The sequence below is a fragment of the Streptopelia decaocto genome (assembly GCF_964273445.1).
Source record: "Streptopelia decaocto genome assembly, chromosome: 3".
NCBI lineage: Eukaryota > Metazoa > Chordata > Aves > Columbiformes > Columbidae > Streptopelia > Streptopelia decaocto.
In genome coordinates this window covers 51,664,662-51,681,253 of record NC_138656.1, presented here as the reverse complement: position 1 = coordinate 51,681,253, position 16,592 = coordinate 51,664,662, and the positions used below count along the sequence as shown (strand labels likewise).

General features: G+C 38.6%; 1 protein-coding gene across 3 annotated transcripts in view; it reads left to right on the top strand.

Annotated features, from left to right (window-relative positions):
* EPM2A (EPM2A glucan phosphatase, laforin) overlaps window positions 1–14,080 on the top strand; it is a 43,371-nt gene extending 29,291 nt beyond the window's left edge. For all 3 annotated transcript variants that reach the window (XM_082049177.1, XM_082049176.1, XM_082049178.1), the window contains 2 exons: window positions 9,868–10,109; window positions 12,159–14,080. In XM_082049177.1, coding sequence (XP_081905303.1) covers window positions 9,868–10,109; window positions 12,159–12,439 — 523 coding nt within the window. In that variant the 3' untranslated portion in view covers window positions 12,440–14,080. The remainder of the gene's footprint in view (window positions 1–9,867; window positions 10,110–12,158) is intronic.
* The last annotated feature ends 2,512 nt before the right edge of the window (window positions 14,081–16,592 follow it).

Sequence of the window (16,592 nt, the reverse complement as noted above, 5' to 3'; positions counted from 1 at the left end):
GAACCTGCTTTAAGATCAAATGGATATTAATTGCTTCTGAATGAATTTAGAGTGTAAATTAGAACAAGGCTTCTGACATGAAAGGAACGGTGTCTGAATTCTGGCATGACCTTTCAAATAGGGCAGGGAGGACATGGAACCTAAATTATTTCAAGATGGATCTTGATAAATTATTATAGGTAGTGATGCCAGAGATGGAAATTAAAGCTTATGATTATAGTATCATAGATCATAGGCTCAAAGAGACCTCAGAAAGCATCCAGTCCATTTCCTTGTTCTAACTTAGTTGCTATTATACTTAAATCACTCCAGGTTTATCCAGCCTGATCTTAAATCAGACTGCATATCAGGGATGAGACTCTACAGCCTGTTACTCTTCCATTCAACTACCTCACTATTCCTACCACTAAAAAGCTTTCCTAATCTCAATTTAAGTCTTCCTAGTGCAATTTAACTTCATTTTTTTCCTGTCTTCTTCACAGCAGACTTGGAGAATGAATTAGTATCCCTACCCCTTTATAGCTGTCTCTCATATGCTTAGAAACTCATGTCCTTTTTCACAGAATCACAGAGTAGTTGAGGTTGGAACATCTGAGTATTTTCATTTTAATATTAACCCTTGGTTCTTTCAGGCATTTCTCTGAAAATTCTTCTGATTGTTCTGGTTCTCACTGCTGGGCTCTCTATGTGTTTCTCTTCCTTCTTCCCATTCCTTCTGGTGATGATCTTCCAGTACTGAATACAATAGAAGAATTATTTCGTGACTCTCATGCATAGCACTACTGCTTATTTATCCAAGTATTATTGTAATTTTTGCAGTATGGAATGTGGTTTACTTCCCGGTTGTCTAGGTGTTTTCATCAAATACATTCCCTGCTTTTGCAGGGTATAGGATATTAGAGCTGCCCTTTATCTCTGCAGCTCCCTTTATGAAATGGGAGTTTTTTTGAGTTTCTTCTTTATTAGAAGTTCTTAACGCTCCTTGCAAGGGAATGCTTGGCATTGCTGTGGAAGGGGAAAATGGGCCATAAACAGAAAGCTTTGTAGATTTATCTAGACTAAACTTCTCTTATATGAATGACTTTAATTCTGCTCATGTGGATCCCACTTATCCTGTACCTCTGCTGGATTCAAAGCTAGGGCAATCCATAAAGCAGACATAGGCTACAAACCTCCCCAGAGTTAGAATCCACCAGAAGGTTATGGATGAGGAGGAGAGCTGTGCTGTGCTTAGGCAGTAGCATGGTTGCTCCTTATCTTGTAACCTGAAGAGTGCACTATGCCTCCTGCTGTAGATGCAGATTGGTGTGTGAAGATTTGTGCCATCAACCTGGTGCTGCAGAAATCCCCGCCTAAGACAGCAGAACCTAAGGGCACTGTACCACTGGAACTGCTTTTTAGCTGCCTGTCTAGGTAACCTTATATTTCAGTTGTTGGTTTGATATTATTCTTACCTGTTTTCATTTTAGCGCATTGTCAGCTTGAGGTCAAATCTTAATGGCTTATTTGCTCTGCATAGCAGCAAATGAGGTAGTTTGATGCCACATTCATGCATAAATTTGTGAACATGGAATAAACAAGATACTATTAAGCATAACACTCAGAATTCAAGGGTTTGAGAAACTTTGCATATTGCTAAGCCGACAAAGTGTTGTTCTAAAGTGATAAAAGCAGGTGCTTCTTTTTAGTTGCCAAGTTTGCTCCCATGTGAGAGGCTAGATAAGTAGTCCAAATTACATCTAAGAAGAAAATTTGCCAGAGCTTAATTGCTTTTCATCACAGTGCCAAAGAAAAAGAAGAAAAAACCACCTTGGAACTACACTGTAGTCTATTTATTTCTCCTCATTTAAAGCCCTGAGGCAGAATTCTTAACTTCACAATAAACTGCACTCTTTCAGTGATAAAGCAGAACAAATTTATAGGCAATGACTTGTGCTTCTTCTATATTTGGTATTTAGGTAAAAGCAATTTTTTGTTCAAAAATATAAGTAGTTTTTACCAGGTCTGCAGTTGTGTTGTTTCAGTAGGATATCGTTTAATCATTAATCAGCTCTTTTTTCTGATGACTTCTGCTAAGGTTATGGCCATTTATTCCATCTTCATTGGTAAGAGTGATCTTATTAAGCCTAGCTATTAGATCTTGGTGTTCCGTGAGTTAGGCCATAGTATCATTAAACCTTGCTCTCCTGCTCTGGCCAGCAGTGCTTTATCTGTGTGCTGGGCAATTGAGTGCATCAGACTGTGTTCTGTCAATCCTGCTTAAGTCAAGCCTCTCATCACAAAGGCTCCATCAGCTTGTCTTCTGCAAGGAGACTTTATCAGTAAGTCAGCAGGTGAAGGGATTAAGACCACAGCCATTTACCCACGTGCCCTGTGCAATGTGCAATGAAATGTCAGTGTCGTAACCCCTCAGTTCTACTTCATTATTTCACTGGTAAGGAGGCATTTTGCTATGAGATCTCTCTGTCCTGTATTAAAGGGAGTGTAATGAAACCAGACTTCTTGTACAAAATCAAACCAGGGACTCCTCTGTTTTGATATCTGCCTGTGTTAGTATTTTGGAGGAAGATGTGAGAATTAAAAAAAAAAAAAAAAAATCTTCCATTTTTTTCATCTCATGGTAGTTGCTTTATAGGTGAAACTGTATGGAAGTTGAGTTTGTTTATTTCTTTTATGTAGATAGAGACAGCTGATTTGTCCCTCCCAAGTATTCTAGCTTTAAGCAATCCTCCAATGACCTCTTAAAAAAGCCAGATTCTTAGCCTGCCCTTATATGAAAGTATTTTCAGAAGAAATAGCTGTCATCTACTGTATTTTGAATGTTTTAATTTTTTCTATATATTTTTTGTTAAATTATTAATAGAAAGTTCAAAGTTTGAGTACATAGAATGGCATCATTGGTTTTTAGGATGTTACTATACATTTTATGTTATTTTCAGTTCACTTTTCTATAAAGCAACACTTTCACCAAGCATCACTCCAAGCATGTACTGTTTCCCTTTCTTAATGATTGTAGTTAACTTAAAACCCAGTGGTTTGTGTGAGTGGCTGAGATTATTCCAAGATGTATTACTGAGATGTATTCATCAACTGTGAATCTTACCTGCTCCTTTGCTGCATGTTTGTTTAGTTTTATTTGATATCACTAGTAGTTGTAACTAGTAAAATCTTAAATAATCCTGTTTTGGGCAGATTTTACTCTCTCCTTGAGTAGGCTCATCTCTTGTGAGAGATCTTAACTTGAAAACAGAATTCCATGTTGGATATAGGTCAACAATGTCAGGCTGTAAAAGGACAGTCAGGGAGCTATGAGGAGGGTTATAGCCTTTGAACCACAAGAAGGAACTAATCTTCAGTTCTCAGAAATGGTACTGGGCATAACATCTTAAGAAAGATGTTGACCAGCTGGAGAGTCCAAAGGCAAAGAAGAATCATCAGATGCTTTTAATATATGACAAGCAAGTGTGTGTGTGTGCGCGCGCGCGCATATGGGAATACGCATGTGGGTGCGTGTGTTAGTAATTTTCAGATAGGTAAAAGCATTTTGCAGAGTGGAAAGGAATAATCTCTTTTATGGAGACAAAAAGATGTCGCTGTGACCTGAGACTGCACTATTCATATTGGATATTAGGAAAATATTTCTGAAGGTGAGGATGGTCATCAGTGTGCTTTCTGTATATCAAGCAATATTTGAAAGTGTTCAGATCTTACACTGGAGAGCAGAATTTGGTCATTTGAAAATCCTTCTCTGTTTGTAAATGCATTTCAGGACATTAGATAGCAATCTAAGTAATGTCTCTAGATTGCTTTGACAAAGATGTAGGAACCTCATCTGATTTCTAGCAAGTGCTCTTACTATTTTCATTGTCTCGAGTTCAGGATTAAAAACAAGGAAGGCCCAGAAGAGAGATGTCTAATTTGGTACTAAAAGGAAGACATCCATGTACCTAAGAATAAGCCACTATATGTTGTTAAAAGAATGCCAGTGGCAAAAGAAGGAGAACATACAAGATGATAGTTCTGGGTCATCAAAATTGAGTGGTATCACCATTTAAAGTGATGTGCCTTGTCACAAGGCAGAGGGTAGAGAAAAGACAAAAGAGCATCTTAGCTACAGCTGGTAGGATTTCCTCTGTTCTCATTTTGAATATGCCTAAAGCAATACTTTTGGAAATCTCTTTTGTGTCAAATGAGAGAGAGGTGGGAGTTTTTTGCTGCCATCCTGCTATCTCCCTTTATTTCTTATCAGACATTTGGTCTTTGAACTAGTTTAAATTTGGTTAAAAGTATAAAGTGTCACTGCAGGCTTTTGTTCAGACAGATCATAATTTTCCATTGAAAATCCACCTTATAAAAAAAATTCGGAACCAGTTCTGACTCCAGTGCCATCAGGGGAGGAAATAGGAATGCACTGCAATTGGAAGCAGTCTCTGGTATTTACAGTGCTGCAAAAAACATCTCTGATTTGTGCTTCAGGCCTACATGCCCCTTGGGCTGCTTGCTCATAGTGGTGTCAGGGTAATAGCAATACATCAATGCAAAAAATGCTCCGCATGCATGCAAGCATCACAAAATGCTGGGGGTAAATTCACTGAATTATATATGTTGGTCTTCTGGGAATGCAGAATAAGTTTTGCTGCAGGTTACATGTATCTGTAGTTGCATGCTACACCTTTAGGAAATAAAAGCCTTAAGGGAGGACACAGCTGATTTAATCATTATTTTGTTTGTTTTTTTCAGCTAAATTGCCCTGTCTTGTTATATGTAGATATTAGTGCTCAGCCTGCAGATGCTTAGTGGGATCTAAGGAAGGCTGGTGCAGACAACTGAAGTGAATTGCAAGCTTTAACATCAGGCTGCATCTTGGCCTGGTGCTGAAGGATGTATCAATCCATCACTTTTCATTTAAAATAATATGCTGGACCTTGGTAAAAAATATTACTAATATAAACAAATGGTGTGGTGGATGGATCACTCTCTTGCTAATAACCAGTGAAAAATACCTTAGGATTTTTCCTTAGTTTGGCAGAGTCCTCTTTCTTGATTAAAGCTGGCAACTGTAGGGATAAAAGAACATCTAAAATATTGTACGTGATAGATGTTCTGATGAAATGTGTTCCCCAAAGGCTTGCATCCTACCCTTATCTATAAGAACTGTGACTCCTTCGAAGGGAAGACAGATTTTAGGAGAGGATATAGATGCCAGCTACTAGTACACTGATGACTGAAGAGATCTGGAAACAGTACCTGGGTCATCCCAGCTTACAGCTCAACATTTTAAGGAAATTTGAATTTGGCTCCTGTTTGCCTTAAACCATTAAAAATAAAAGTAACACAGGAGCTGCTTAAGAAGCTGTGAAGGAGGAGCTGACCACCCAATGCAGTAACCTGGTATCTTCCCCTAGGGCAGGTTGCCCTCCCTGTCAATCAGATCCCTACACCTACAATTGCTTGATTGTTATTTTACTACCTGTGGCAGTCTAAGATTGAAAGGTACAGTGCCTCAGATTTTGGGAACATTTCCTCCAGCCTGAAAATTACAACCTGCACCATTAAAAAAAAAAAATGTGTCAGAATGCTAGTCTGTCTTTGCCTCAGACTTATTTTCTCCTTAAGGATAGGAAGACTGTTTGCATTTGCATTGGTTAAACAGAACGCATTTGTTGTTTCAGATGCATTCGTAGTGAATTGGTATAATTTAATTTAGGCTGTGCAGGGTCCTGGGGGGGAAGCAACCAAGGGCAGTGTATGTCTGCATCATTAAAAATAATTTAAGTGTGATGGTAGATGGAAAATAACTGTACAAATGATTTCAGGGTGTACCATATTTATTCCCCAGTAATGATAAATCATTGCTAGTTTTCCCAGCTGACAAGTCAAAAAGCAGGTTTTAAACATGTCAGCCTTCAGTCTGGGCTCTGTAAATCCAGTAAACTGAGCAAACACCTGCCTAATATTTAGTCCTTGTTACCACAAATTCAAGCTTCTCACATTAGTTTGTTCATTTAATTCGCAAAAGTCCTCTTAAGGTAGGTAAATATTACCTCCATATTACCGATGGAGAACTGAAGTGTAGGGCAGGGTGAAAGTAGCTTTACAGAAAGTAGCATTAAAGAAAGGTGTTCCAGACAATCTACAAGTCTTAATCTCAGAATTTAGTCAAATATTTTTCATGTTACTCTAAGTGATAGCTTCATTGACAAAGTGTCTCTAACTGAATTTACTTTTTCCTCTGGGACCCAGCATGGTTTACTATCCTTAGTAACACAGGGACTTAACATGTACGGTGGCAAAGTCCTATATTTATATTAAACCATAATTCTAAGTGGAATTTTGTTTAAAAACAACCCTGTTGTGATATTTGGAGTATATGACATGGGTTAATGGCTGAAAAGATTATAGGTTTATTGATCACACATAATCCCTAAATGTTTTTTGAACTGCACATAGGAATCGCTTAATCTGCTGCTGGAAAACAACTACATGTGAGCTGGAAGACAGCAGCTGTCAGAGAGCTCCGAGCATGATTACATGACAGTTGAGAGGGAAAGGTAAAAGAGGTCTCTTTCCCTTGCCAAAATTTCTTGAGTCTAAAATCTCACTACCTACTGAAGTACAGTAGCAACTTAAAGAAGAAAGGCCACATTGGAAAAGGAAAACTGAAAGTCATATTATTAAGGAAAGAGATGTGAAAATGAACTTGCCACATTCTTTTTGTGTTTAATTTGTATGTTTCCCTGCTTCTCAGTGTAATTAAGCCCTCAGTAGAGCTATCCAAAATCAATATATAAAATACAGCTGCTGAACTCTCCATCAGTTTCTGTACTCACATGTGCACTGACCTTTTTTGTTCTTTCCTTCTGATATAAGACAGTCAAGGTATGAAGCAGACAAAGCCAAATGGAAATATAGGTACTATGTAGTAGGATAATCCCAGAACATTTACATAAATTGGCTGATAAGACAACTCTGCAGTACTGTTTTCTGCATGGACTGTTTTCCTGGTAAAACGGTGGTTAAGCTTTGTCCAGCAAGACAAGACTTTACAGTTATTTGGAGGTGGGTAAATAAGTGGCTTGAAGAATAAGGTCGAGGCTGCATCTTGATTGTCTTGAAGGCTAAACTCTAGGACCTGATCAGAAAAGAAATAATTCACAAGAGCTGGCTGTCCTAAATACTTTGTTTTGGTCATTCTCTGAATGCCACCACTAGTTTGGTTAATTACAGGGAAAGACAGTGATAAAAACACGGTAAACCCATCAGATTGTTCAGTAAATGCAATTATTATTGTGCAGTACAGGAGGTCTTGTCATGAACAAGATTCTTTAGGCTATAAGAAGAAAATAAACAAATGGTGTATGTCCCAGTGGTTTTGCAGATAGCACAGCAATTATGTTCACCCGCTGAATAATCACTGGGGAAAAATTATAAAGCATTGATTAATGTGTAAGCAAGAATGCTACCCAGAATTTTATTTATCTCAGGAACACTTCAATCACTCCTGATTCAGCTAGAAAACACCCTTTTGCTCTCCTGTCAAGGTAACTTACTGTATTAGGTGTTTCCCAAAATATCGAGAGAGTTACATATGTATAAGTCTCCAGGAAAGCCTTTGAAGGAAGGCTACTAATGTTCTTGTTCTTGAAAAAATATCCTCATATTGTCACATGGTATTAGTGATGTTGCCATTTGTCTTTCCTGGCTATGGAGTTTTGCACGCATTGCTCATCTGCAGTCATTCATCTGCGTCTCTTCGGGCACTTGAACTTACATTCAGCGAATTTCTCTGGCAGAAGCCTGACAGCGATCACTCTTTCAAGTTAGGCTGGGGTTTGCTGTGGGGCTGGTGTGGGGAAAGAGAGGCAGTGAAGCAGTTTTTACAGTGGACCTTTGCTAACCCCTCCGGTTGGTTGGACTGCTCGAGCTGGTTATGCTGGATTTTGGGCAATTTTGAGAAGCTCCATTCCTATACCAGTGTGTGGGATTGTGCCTTGAACATAATGGTAATACACAATTATAGTGCTTTATTGTATCTCTTTCAGGTGGCCGTGGAGTCCACTGTTGACTGAGTAGTGATATTTCTCAACATGCGAACGGGATTTAATTTGTAGCTTAAGAAATCCAGAACCTGTGTATTAGAACTTCTTTCTTTCCATATGTTCTCTTCTTCATATAGGTAGTGCTCAGGAGTGTGTGAAAAGTGACAAAGGACACAACTTCAAGGTGTAAATCTTAATTTCTGAAATTTTGGGTTAAAGCTTGCTCACTGCTCAGGAACAAATGCATTTTCTATTAGCAGTAGGAAATACTCTCACTGCAATCTAAACCAGAACATGGATGTGAAAGAAAAACCAAGTAAAATATCTTCAAACAATCTCACTGTTGAAACATGGTTGAAATGGTTATTTGCTATATAATAGCAATATAATATATTTGTCTAAATTTGACTCACTTATCATAGACTGAGATCAAGTCTGTTGTCTCATTAAAATGGGCTATTAAGGCCAAAGACTGTGTGGCTGGTATGTAACTCACTGTAGATGCAGCTAAAATACAGGAGACAACACATGCTACCTGGAGTTGAATTTTTCTTTTTGACAATCTTTCAGTATTAACATAGCAAGATTTAATAATCGTCAATTGTAGGTCTTAATTAAGTGCTAGTAATCACTTACTACTGTGATAGTGGAATGGAAGTAGCTACATGATTATTTAAGGGCTGTTTATAGGAGCAACTGCTCCTGAATAAACATAAAACTTTTCTTATTTGTCTCCGAGATTCAAATTGGAAAAGACCATAAGAAATGCATGGCAGATGTTTTATTTTTGAGGATCTTGCTTTTATTATAGATTGGCTTCACTTTTTTTGGAGTTAATAATGTTTGCAATGTTTGTAGTTAATAATGTTTACAGTTGTATGTTCAACTGTAGGGATATTTTGTGTAATATGTGATTGCATGTTAAAAATAAAAGTTGATGCAAACAAAAAAATTAAAGTAGATCACTGACAATTTTTGTATATAAATAATCCATTGTACATACCATCAGTTTAATTGCATATACAGATTAAAAATCCTCATTTGAAAACAAGCATCTTAATATTCAGTTTATATTCATGTCAAAATCTTTTGAGACATACAATAGTTTTTTGATAATTAACAGTGGGAAAACCATAGAAGTCTTGAAGTTTGATTTAGATAAGTACCAGGAATATGGATGTTTATCCATGCTACGCATATCTCTCAAGTGTTCTTGCAAAATTGCTGGTTCTTCAGGCCTTAAGGGAAGCTGGACATGTATTGTAATTCTGTACTTGGTTCCCACTAGACTCCATAAGAACAGAGAAAAATGAGAAGAAAATTACTCATTCATTTTTGAGTTTCCTCACAGAGGAGTTTAAGTTGAGGTTTTTGTTCTGTCTGGTTTCCTTATTATAGAGGTAGCTGCAAAGCTGGAAGAGTTCTATGTGTTTGACTAATTAATAGAATAATTCAGATCTAGATGTGAATCTTTTAGGTCCTTTTTTGTGCAAATTGCTTGAATCTTCAGAGTTTTCTAATCTGTGATGTTAGTAAGCTTCTACTGCGGGCCTAATGATGGATGTGTTGGAGACCTGTGATAGTAATTATGCTCTGAGTTTTTTCTCAGGGTGTCTGGCTCTTTGTAGTGGGTTAGGAACTTGATCCCTATCATCAAACATTACCAACTCAACTGTAATGAAGTAAGAAGCTGCTTACTGCATGACATGAAAAAGCTGCTCTTAGCAGTGTTTGTGTGATGATGCTAAGCAGGTTTGGAGCTGGAAGTTGGCCATTTCCTTGTTAAGGTGATTTAATCAATCCCACTACGATGTTTTCTCAATGCTAGAATTCTGCCAAACATCTGGCTGGGAAGTTGTCCTCGGCAGCTGGAGCACGTCACCGTGAAGCTGAAGCATGAGCTGGGTGTTACGGCTGTGATGAACTTCCAGACCGAATGGGACATTGTTCAGAATTCTTGGGGCTGCAACCGCTACCCGGAACCCATGAGCCCTGAAATTCTCATTAAACTGTATAAAGAGGAAGGTCTTGCCTATGTCTGGATGCCAACCCCAGACATGAGCACTGAAGGTAATGCTTAGGTCAATCTTGCAGTAAATTAATAGTAACAAAGACTTTGAGTTACTAATCTGCCACTTTCATGGCTTTTTTTTTTTCCCCTGTGTAAATTTTGCTTAAAAATATAGCTAACGCAGAAGGTATAATTTCTCTATGTGTTGTCTCTAACAAATTACTTGCATTTTCTTGTAGGCGGAGAAGCCATAAAAAGTACTTTGTGTCTGGCAGTATATGTGTATTTGAGTTTAAAGCCATCCACATTGATAACGGCTTGGCTGTTTTTTCTTTCAGCTTGAATTCAGCCTGTATAATGAAAATATGTCGTGTAGGTGTAAGACTGCAAGCTTGCACAACAGGACAGCTTGCCAGCCTTGCTGATTATAAATGGAGAGACAGTGCTGTGTGTCTGTCTCTGCTATCCCCTTCCCCCAACAAGTATTTTTTCTGTGACTATAGTATCCCAGGCTGATAAATCTCCATAGATTCTTTTATATACTTATTCTAATTAATTTGGAATGCCTGTAGCACCTGATATTGAACATAAATCATTATTATTTTTAATTCCTCCATTGGAATGCTCAGTTCAAAATATTGTTCCCAACCAGTAGGTTAGAAAGTGTGCGTTTTTTCAAGTGAATGTGATAGAGTCATAGAATGATTTGGTCTGGAAGGGACCTTAAAGTTCCTCTAGTTCCAACACCTCTGCCATAAGCAGTGACACCTTCCACTAGACCAGGCTGCTCAAAGCCCCATCCAACCTGGCCTGGAACACTGCCAGAGATGGGGCATCCACAGGTTTTCTGGGCAGCCTGTTCCAGTGCCTCACCACCCTCATGGTGAAGAATTTCTTCCTTATATCTAATCTAAATCTACACTCTTTCAGTTTAAAGCCATTACCCCTTGTTCTATCACTACTTGCTCTTGTAGAAAGTCCCTCTCCAGCTTTCTTGCAGGTCTCCTTTAGGTACTGGAAGGCTGTTACAAGGTTTTCTGAGAGCCTTCTCTTCTCCAGGCTGAACAACCCCAGCTTCCTCAGCCTGTCTTCATAAGAGAGCTGCTCCAGCCCTCTGATCATCTTTGTGGTCTCCTCTGGACCCTTTCCAACAGGTCCATGTCCTTCTTATGTTGGGGGCCCCAGAGCTGGATGCAGTACTCCAGGTGGGGTCTCACAAGAGTGGAGTAGAGGGGGAGAATCATCTCCTTCCACCTGCTGATCATGCTTCTTTTGAATGTAGCCCAGGATATGATTTGCTACCTGCCTACCAGCAGAAGAAAGTGCTTTCCATAGAGTGAAATACTGCTGCCACAAATAGAGAACTGTTATATCAGTAACAGGACATCAGGGAAAATAGGACACCTTAAAACAGGGATTTGAAAGGGCTTAATGTCAGTCCTCATCTGTGCCATGAGGAAAAGTTAGGCTCTGATGCAGCTTAGTTCCCAGGGTAACAGAGGTAACAGGGAGAAAGGCATCAGGAAATAAGGTGTATTCATCGCTTTGGGAGCGACAAAGGCTATTCCGTGTTGTTGAACCATATGCGTAGTACACAATTTAGTCATAACACTATTAAGTTGTACAGGAGAATACGCTTCTGATCTCCCTCTCTCACTTATTATTGCCATAATGGTCTTCATTACAATGTTTTTGAAAGCAGCAGTATATAGCTAGCTTCACAAACCTCCAGTACTAAAAACATTTCATATTTAGCTTACTAACTTAAATGCTATGTAAGATGTGCTCTTTGATGTGATTTGCTGCCTTGTCTCAGTCCCTTTGAAAATGAATATACCACACACATCCAGTGTTAATCAGAATGTATATTTGGAGAAGACTTGGTGAATTTTACAGATTTTGTGTGATCTGAATCTATGTTGCAAGAAAAAACAAAGTTACGGTAGAAGGCCATTAAAAAAAAAAAGAAAAAGAAAAAAAAAAAGAAAAAATTCCAAATATGTCAGGTTTGCCATTATGATTTACAGTTCATCAAGCTGTACAGACAATCTCATGCGTGAACCTAGCTTTCCTAAATGCAAATGAACGTGCCTTGTTTTTAACCTTAGGAAGAATACAGATGTTGCCACAAGCTGTCTTCCTCTTGCACGGGCTGCTGGAGAATGGACACACTGTCTATGTTCATTGCAACGCTGGCGTTGGCAGGTCTACAGCTGCTGTCAGTGGCTGGCTGAAGTACGTGATGGGATGGAGCCTGCGGAAAGTGCAGTACTTTTTGGCTTCCCGGAGACCAGCTGTCTACATAGATGAGGAAGCTCTGAATTGCGCTGAACCTGATTTCTACCAGAAATTTGGGCATCTCCGTTCCTCATGCAAAATTCTAGAGTAGAAAAGCAGAAGAGGACAGGGAAATTGAAGAGGAATCCTTACATTTGCACCTCAAGAACTTAGAAGTCATGAGTCAGATGCCTGCCTCTATTATTCAGATTATAAGCTTGTCATAAAAGTCGTGACAATTTTGTTTAAAAAGTGCCTTTGAGGGTTTTTATTCTCTTTCGTTAAGCTGATATAGTTCATGTTTTCAAGCCTTTTGCTGCAAGTATGAGACCTAGAAACTCTGCAAAGGGAAACTAAAATTTTCTTTTAACTGCTTGCCTACAGGAACTGAGGTTTTAGGGCAGACACTAAATAAGATGTGAGGTGAAATAGTTAGAGTTGGCAATACTTCAGTGACAAGAAAGAGAAGGCATTCTCAGAAAAACAGATACAAAGGTTGACTGAATTAAGGTTCAGGTTAGGATGAAGCTGATCATTGTCAGCTGCTCAGTTATTCTAGGTGGAGTGTACATTATTTAAGTATTTTCTATTAATTCTGTAGACAACGGGTATTAATGAGAAAGAAACAGAAGGAAACTGATTTTTCAACTCAGTTTCTTAAACAAAAAGCTAATGTCTGGTGCACTGAACTAAAATTCTCTCTCTTTGCCTATCTTGTTAATGTTAAATATCATGAGCTACAGCTGTACTTTTTTATGACATTGGGGTTATACAGGGATGTGGCATGAAGAGAGGAAACAGCTCTACTTATGTTGTGGGGAAGGACTGCTAGTTATTACATTATCCCAGGCTGTGAGATCTCCAAGTCAAAGACACATTTTGCTCGTCTGGTCTGTGCAGTGCTGTACAGAGGGCTCCCTGGCTGCCAAGGCAACCTCAGCTGTAACCACTGGGCTAAAACAGGGCCTGTAGAAAGTGTATGATAAGCCTCTGCACATGATTGACACCACAGCCTCTGTGTTGCTGACCTAGATGAAGTCTTTCACTATAGTGAAGGTCCCTCCTTGTGCAAGCAGTGCATGGATGTGCAGAGATCCTAGACTTAGCCAACTGAAGCTAATACTGGGCTATCTCTGGGGTGAATGAAGTGAATAATTTTCTCTATAGGAGCAAAGAGCAACTCTGAGGAGGGTTTCTCAGAAGCTTAGCCTCAGTAGGATAATGTTGGCTCTGTGGATGATCCCTAATGTTTTCCAGTGCTGCTTAGTTTCTTAGCTAAACTAGGCGGTGGCACTAACTGCTTCCAGCCCTGCTCAGGTAAAACCAATTCACTGTAGTCCAAGAGAGAAAGGAGAAAAACCTCTTCCTAAGGAACAGAGGATTAAGGATGTGTAAACATTAAGAAACCTAATTTCTATAAATTTATTCTCAAGTGAAATCTCATTTTTTCCAGCTGACTTGTTCCTCTAAAGACCTAGTCAGTGCCAGAGTAGTTTAGGTGATATATATTGATTATCTGAATAGTAAATGGAGAAACTATTAGATATGAACTGTTCAAGGAGAATTTCCAGAATAATACATTTTATTTATCGTCTACTTCAATCTTGTTTGAAAGGAAAAATGTTTATTTAAGTTATTCTATATGTGTGGTTTTGATCATGACTTTGTTTCTGATTCTTTGAAATAACACAACCTGTTTAGAAAATGGACAAGAAAAATTCTCTATCGAATAAAAACATGATGACAATTCCAGCAGCTCATTTCGTCTTACGTCTTTGCCGCCCAATTTCATGAGTAGCAAAAAGGGTCATGGCTGGTATATAGAATATAAAGGTGGGACCAGCCCATTTCTTATCTGCTATGCTGTGTCAGTTTTGATGGGCTATTAAAGATGAAATCTCAAAAAGCAGCCCAGCGAAGGTGTGTGGAAGATACGGCATGTCTGGTACCTCCAAAGTCAAAAAAGGGATTTCTTCTCCTGGCTCAATGCAGAGAGCAGAGGGAGTGTGTCAATGCTTCTGTCTGGCTGTTGCAAATGTACAGAACTACAGCTGACCTTGTTTTGATGGAGTTTAGAGTAAAAATGGTGAGCTTTTATTACTGTGCGCCTCTCAAAATTAAGTGCTGAGAGGAGGAAGATAGCTTAAGAAGTAGAGAGAAGAACTTGCTTTAGTTTTACATTTCTGTTAAGATATATTTGAAACCTCAGGCTTAAAATGTGTTTCCAAGCACCCCCAACAGACAGGCCTTTCCATCAGATGCAACTTGTAATAACTGTTGGGACAAGTACTTGTGGGTTTTGTTCATGTTTTACAGCTAACTGTATTTCTCTTTTAGGGCTCTTGGGACTGAGCAGTGCTTAACATGGCACAAACAAATAAGTGTATGACTAAATATAGTAATGCTGCACCAGATATTTCCTAGTTCTGATTTTATCAGCAATGGAAGCAGATTGGTGCTTCATTTGTAGGGCAGAAATTCAAATGATACAGAAGCCACAGATTCAAGGAAGCCCTAAGAAGAGGTCGTTAATTTGTTGTTTATTGTAATTTCAGCAGGCAGTTATTGATTCATTGCTTATTGCTATTTCAGTTTGCTTGTCTACTGAACTGCTAGGGGACTGTATCATACACAGATTGCATTAGCCGTTGAACTGCATGAAAACAACTTGCTAACATCATGTTAACAAAGAACACAAAGAAATCACATGGCTTGCAGTCCATTTGTACCTGTTTGTAGCATACTCTTTTTCTTCATTGCAACCTTCCTGCCTGCCTCATTGAAGGCCACCTTGTCAAGGAATGTTCATTCAAAGCCTTCTCTGATGAATGCAACTAGGAATTTAAATACTAAAGAGATTGTTGCAGGAGGCTACAGCAACTGAAAAAGCAATCATATAAAAATATTCAATTTTTCCAACTGTATAATTACATAAGTCTGCATCTAGAGATTATCTATTAGAATTCCAATTTGTAATATGTTCTTATGCTGATTAGATCATTAGCTCTTTCCACAGACTAGCCTCTTGACGCAGTTTGGATGAAAGGATGAAGACAGTCTGTTGTTTATAAACTTATATATTTCCTTGCTGCTTTAGTTATAAAAGTGCTACAAAATTTAGAGAAGAACAACAACTATAGAAAGAATTAGAAACAGATAAACAATAATGGTTATTTTAAAGTGGGCCCAAGAAGCAAACTAATACACACACAATAATGAGAACCAGGAAGAAATATTTTGATAACTCAGTGATTTTGTAACAAACACAGCCACTCGAGGGATGGTTCAGGCTTTGAATGGTATATTTTCATTAATATTTTTCCTTTGGACATCAGAAAAGTACTAATGAGAATCTTCTGCATGACATTTTTAGCTGGGCAAAGCAGCCTGGTGGAAGGAGACTGGGCTGGCTGGCATGGCTGTTGAATACCTTTCTTTCTCCCTTGCTCCTCACTTTGTTATTTCACACTTTGAACTTTGGTCCCTTTGGCACTTGTCTGCTCTAGTTGATTAGGTTGTAAGTTTATGGTCCTCACTCTCTGTTTATAAAGTACCGTGAAGCTCTGGATGTGGCCAGGACTGCAGGTTTTATACCAGGCTGTACTCCAGAATAGTTGGAGAGTCTCACACCTGGCAGCGGAGTTGTATGCGCTGCACAAAAATGTGCAAAACAGTGTCTCTGCTCCAGGTGGAATTAATATTTGAGCCTGCCAGCCAAGCCCTCTTGGGCAAAGATAAAGGAAAGAAAGAGACTGTAGATTGCACAGGAGCATGTAGTAAAATCCCTATTTAAAACAAGAATGCAAAAAGTCAGACTTACTCCATGACCTAATATGATGGCCTTTTTCAGTTCTAATTTATAAAACCCACTGACTGTAATTGAGAAAAACAAAAATCATTTAAAGGAGTCGAAGACATTTGCCATAACTGTATTACCTTGTTGCTTCTTTTATTCTTCATCATTAAATTGCAGTAAGAGGTTTCAAAGCAATGAAAAAGTTTTTTTTTAAAAAATACACTGGGACTGTGCAACAGGAAACTATGAAGAAATATTTGGAAGCATAATAAGTACTACAAAAGCATATATTTGGCAAGCAAGCCCTGCCTTCTTGAAGGATAATGAGCATCAGGCTGCCCTTAGCTGAAATGGAATTGGATTAATGTAGCAGAGGACAGGATATGGATTACTGTCTCCAACTCTGTTTACATTTGTAGTGGTAAATCAGCACCTCTGCAGTTATTTCTTTAAAAATATTCTGCTGCAA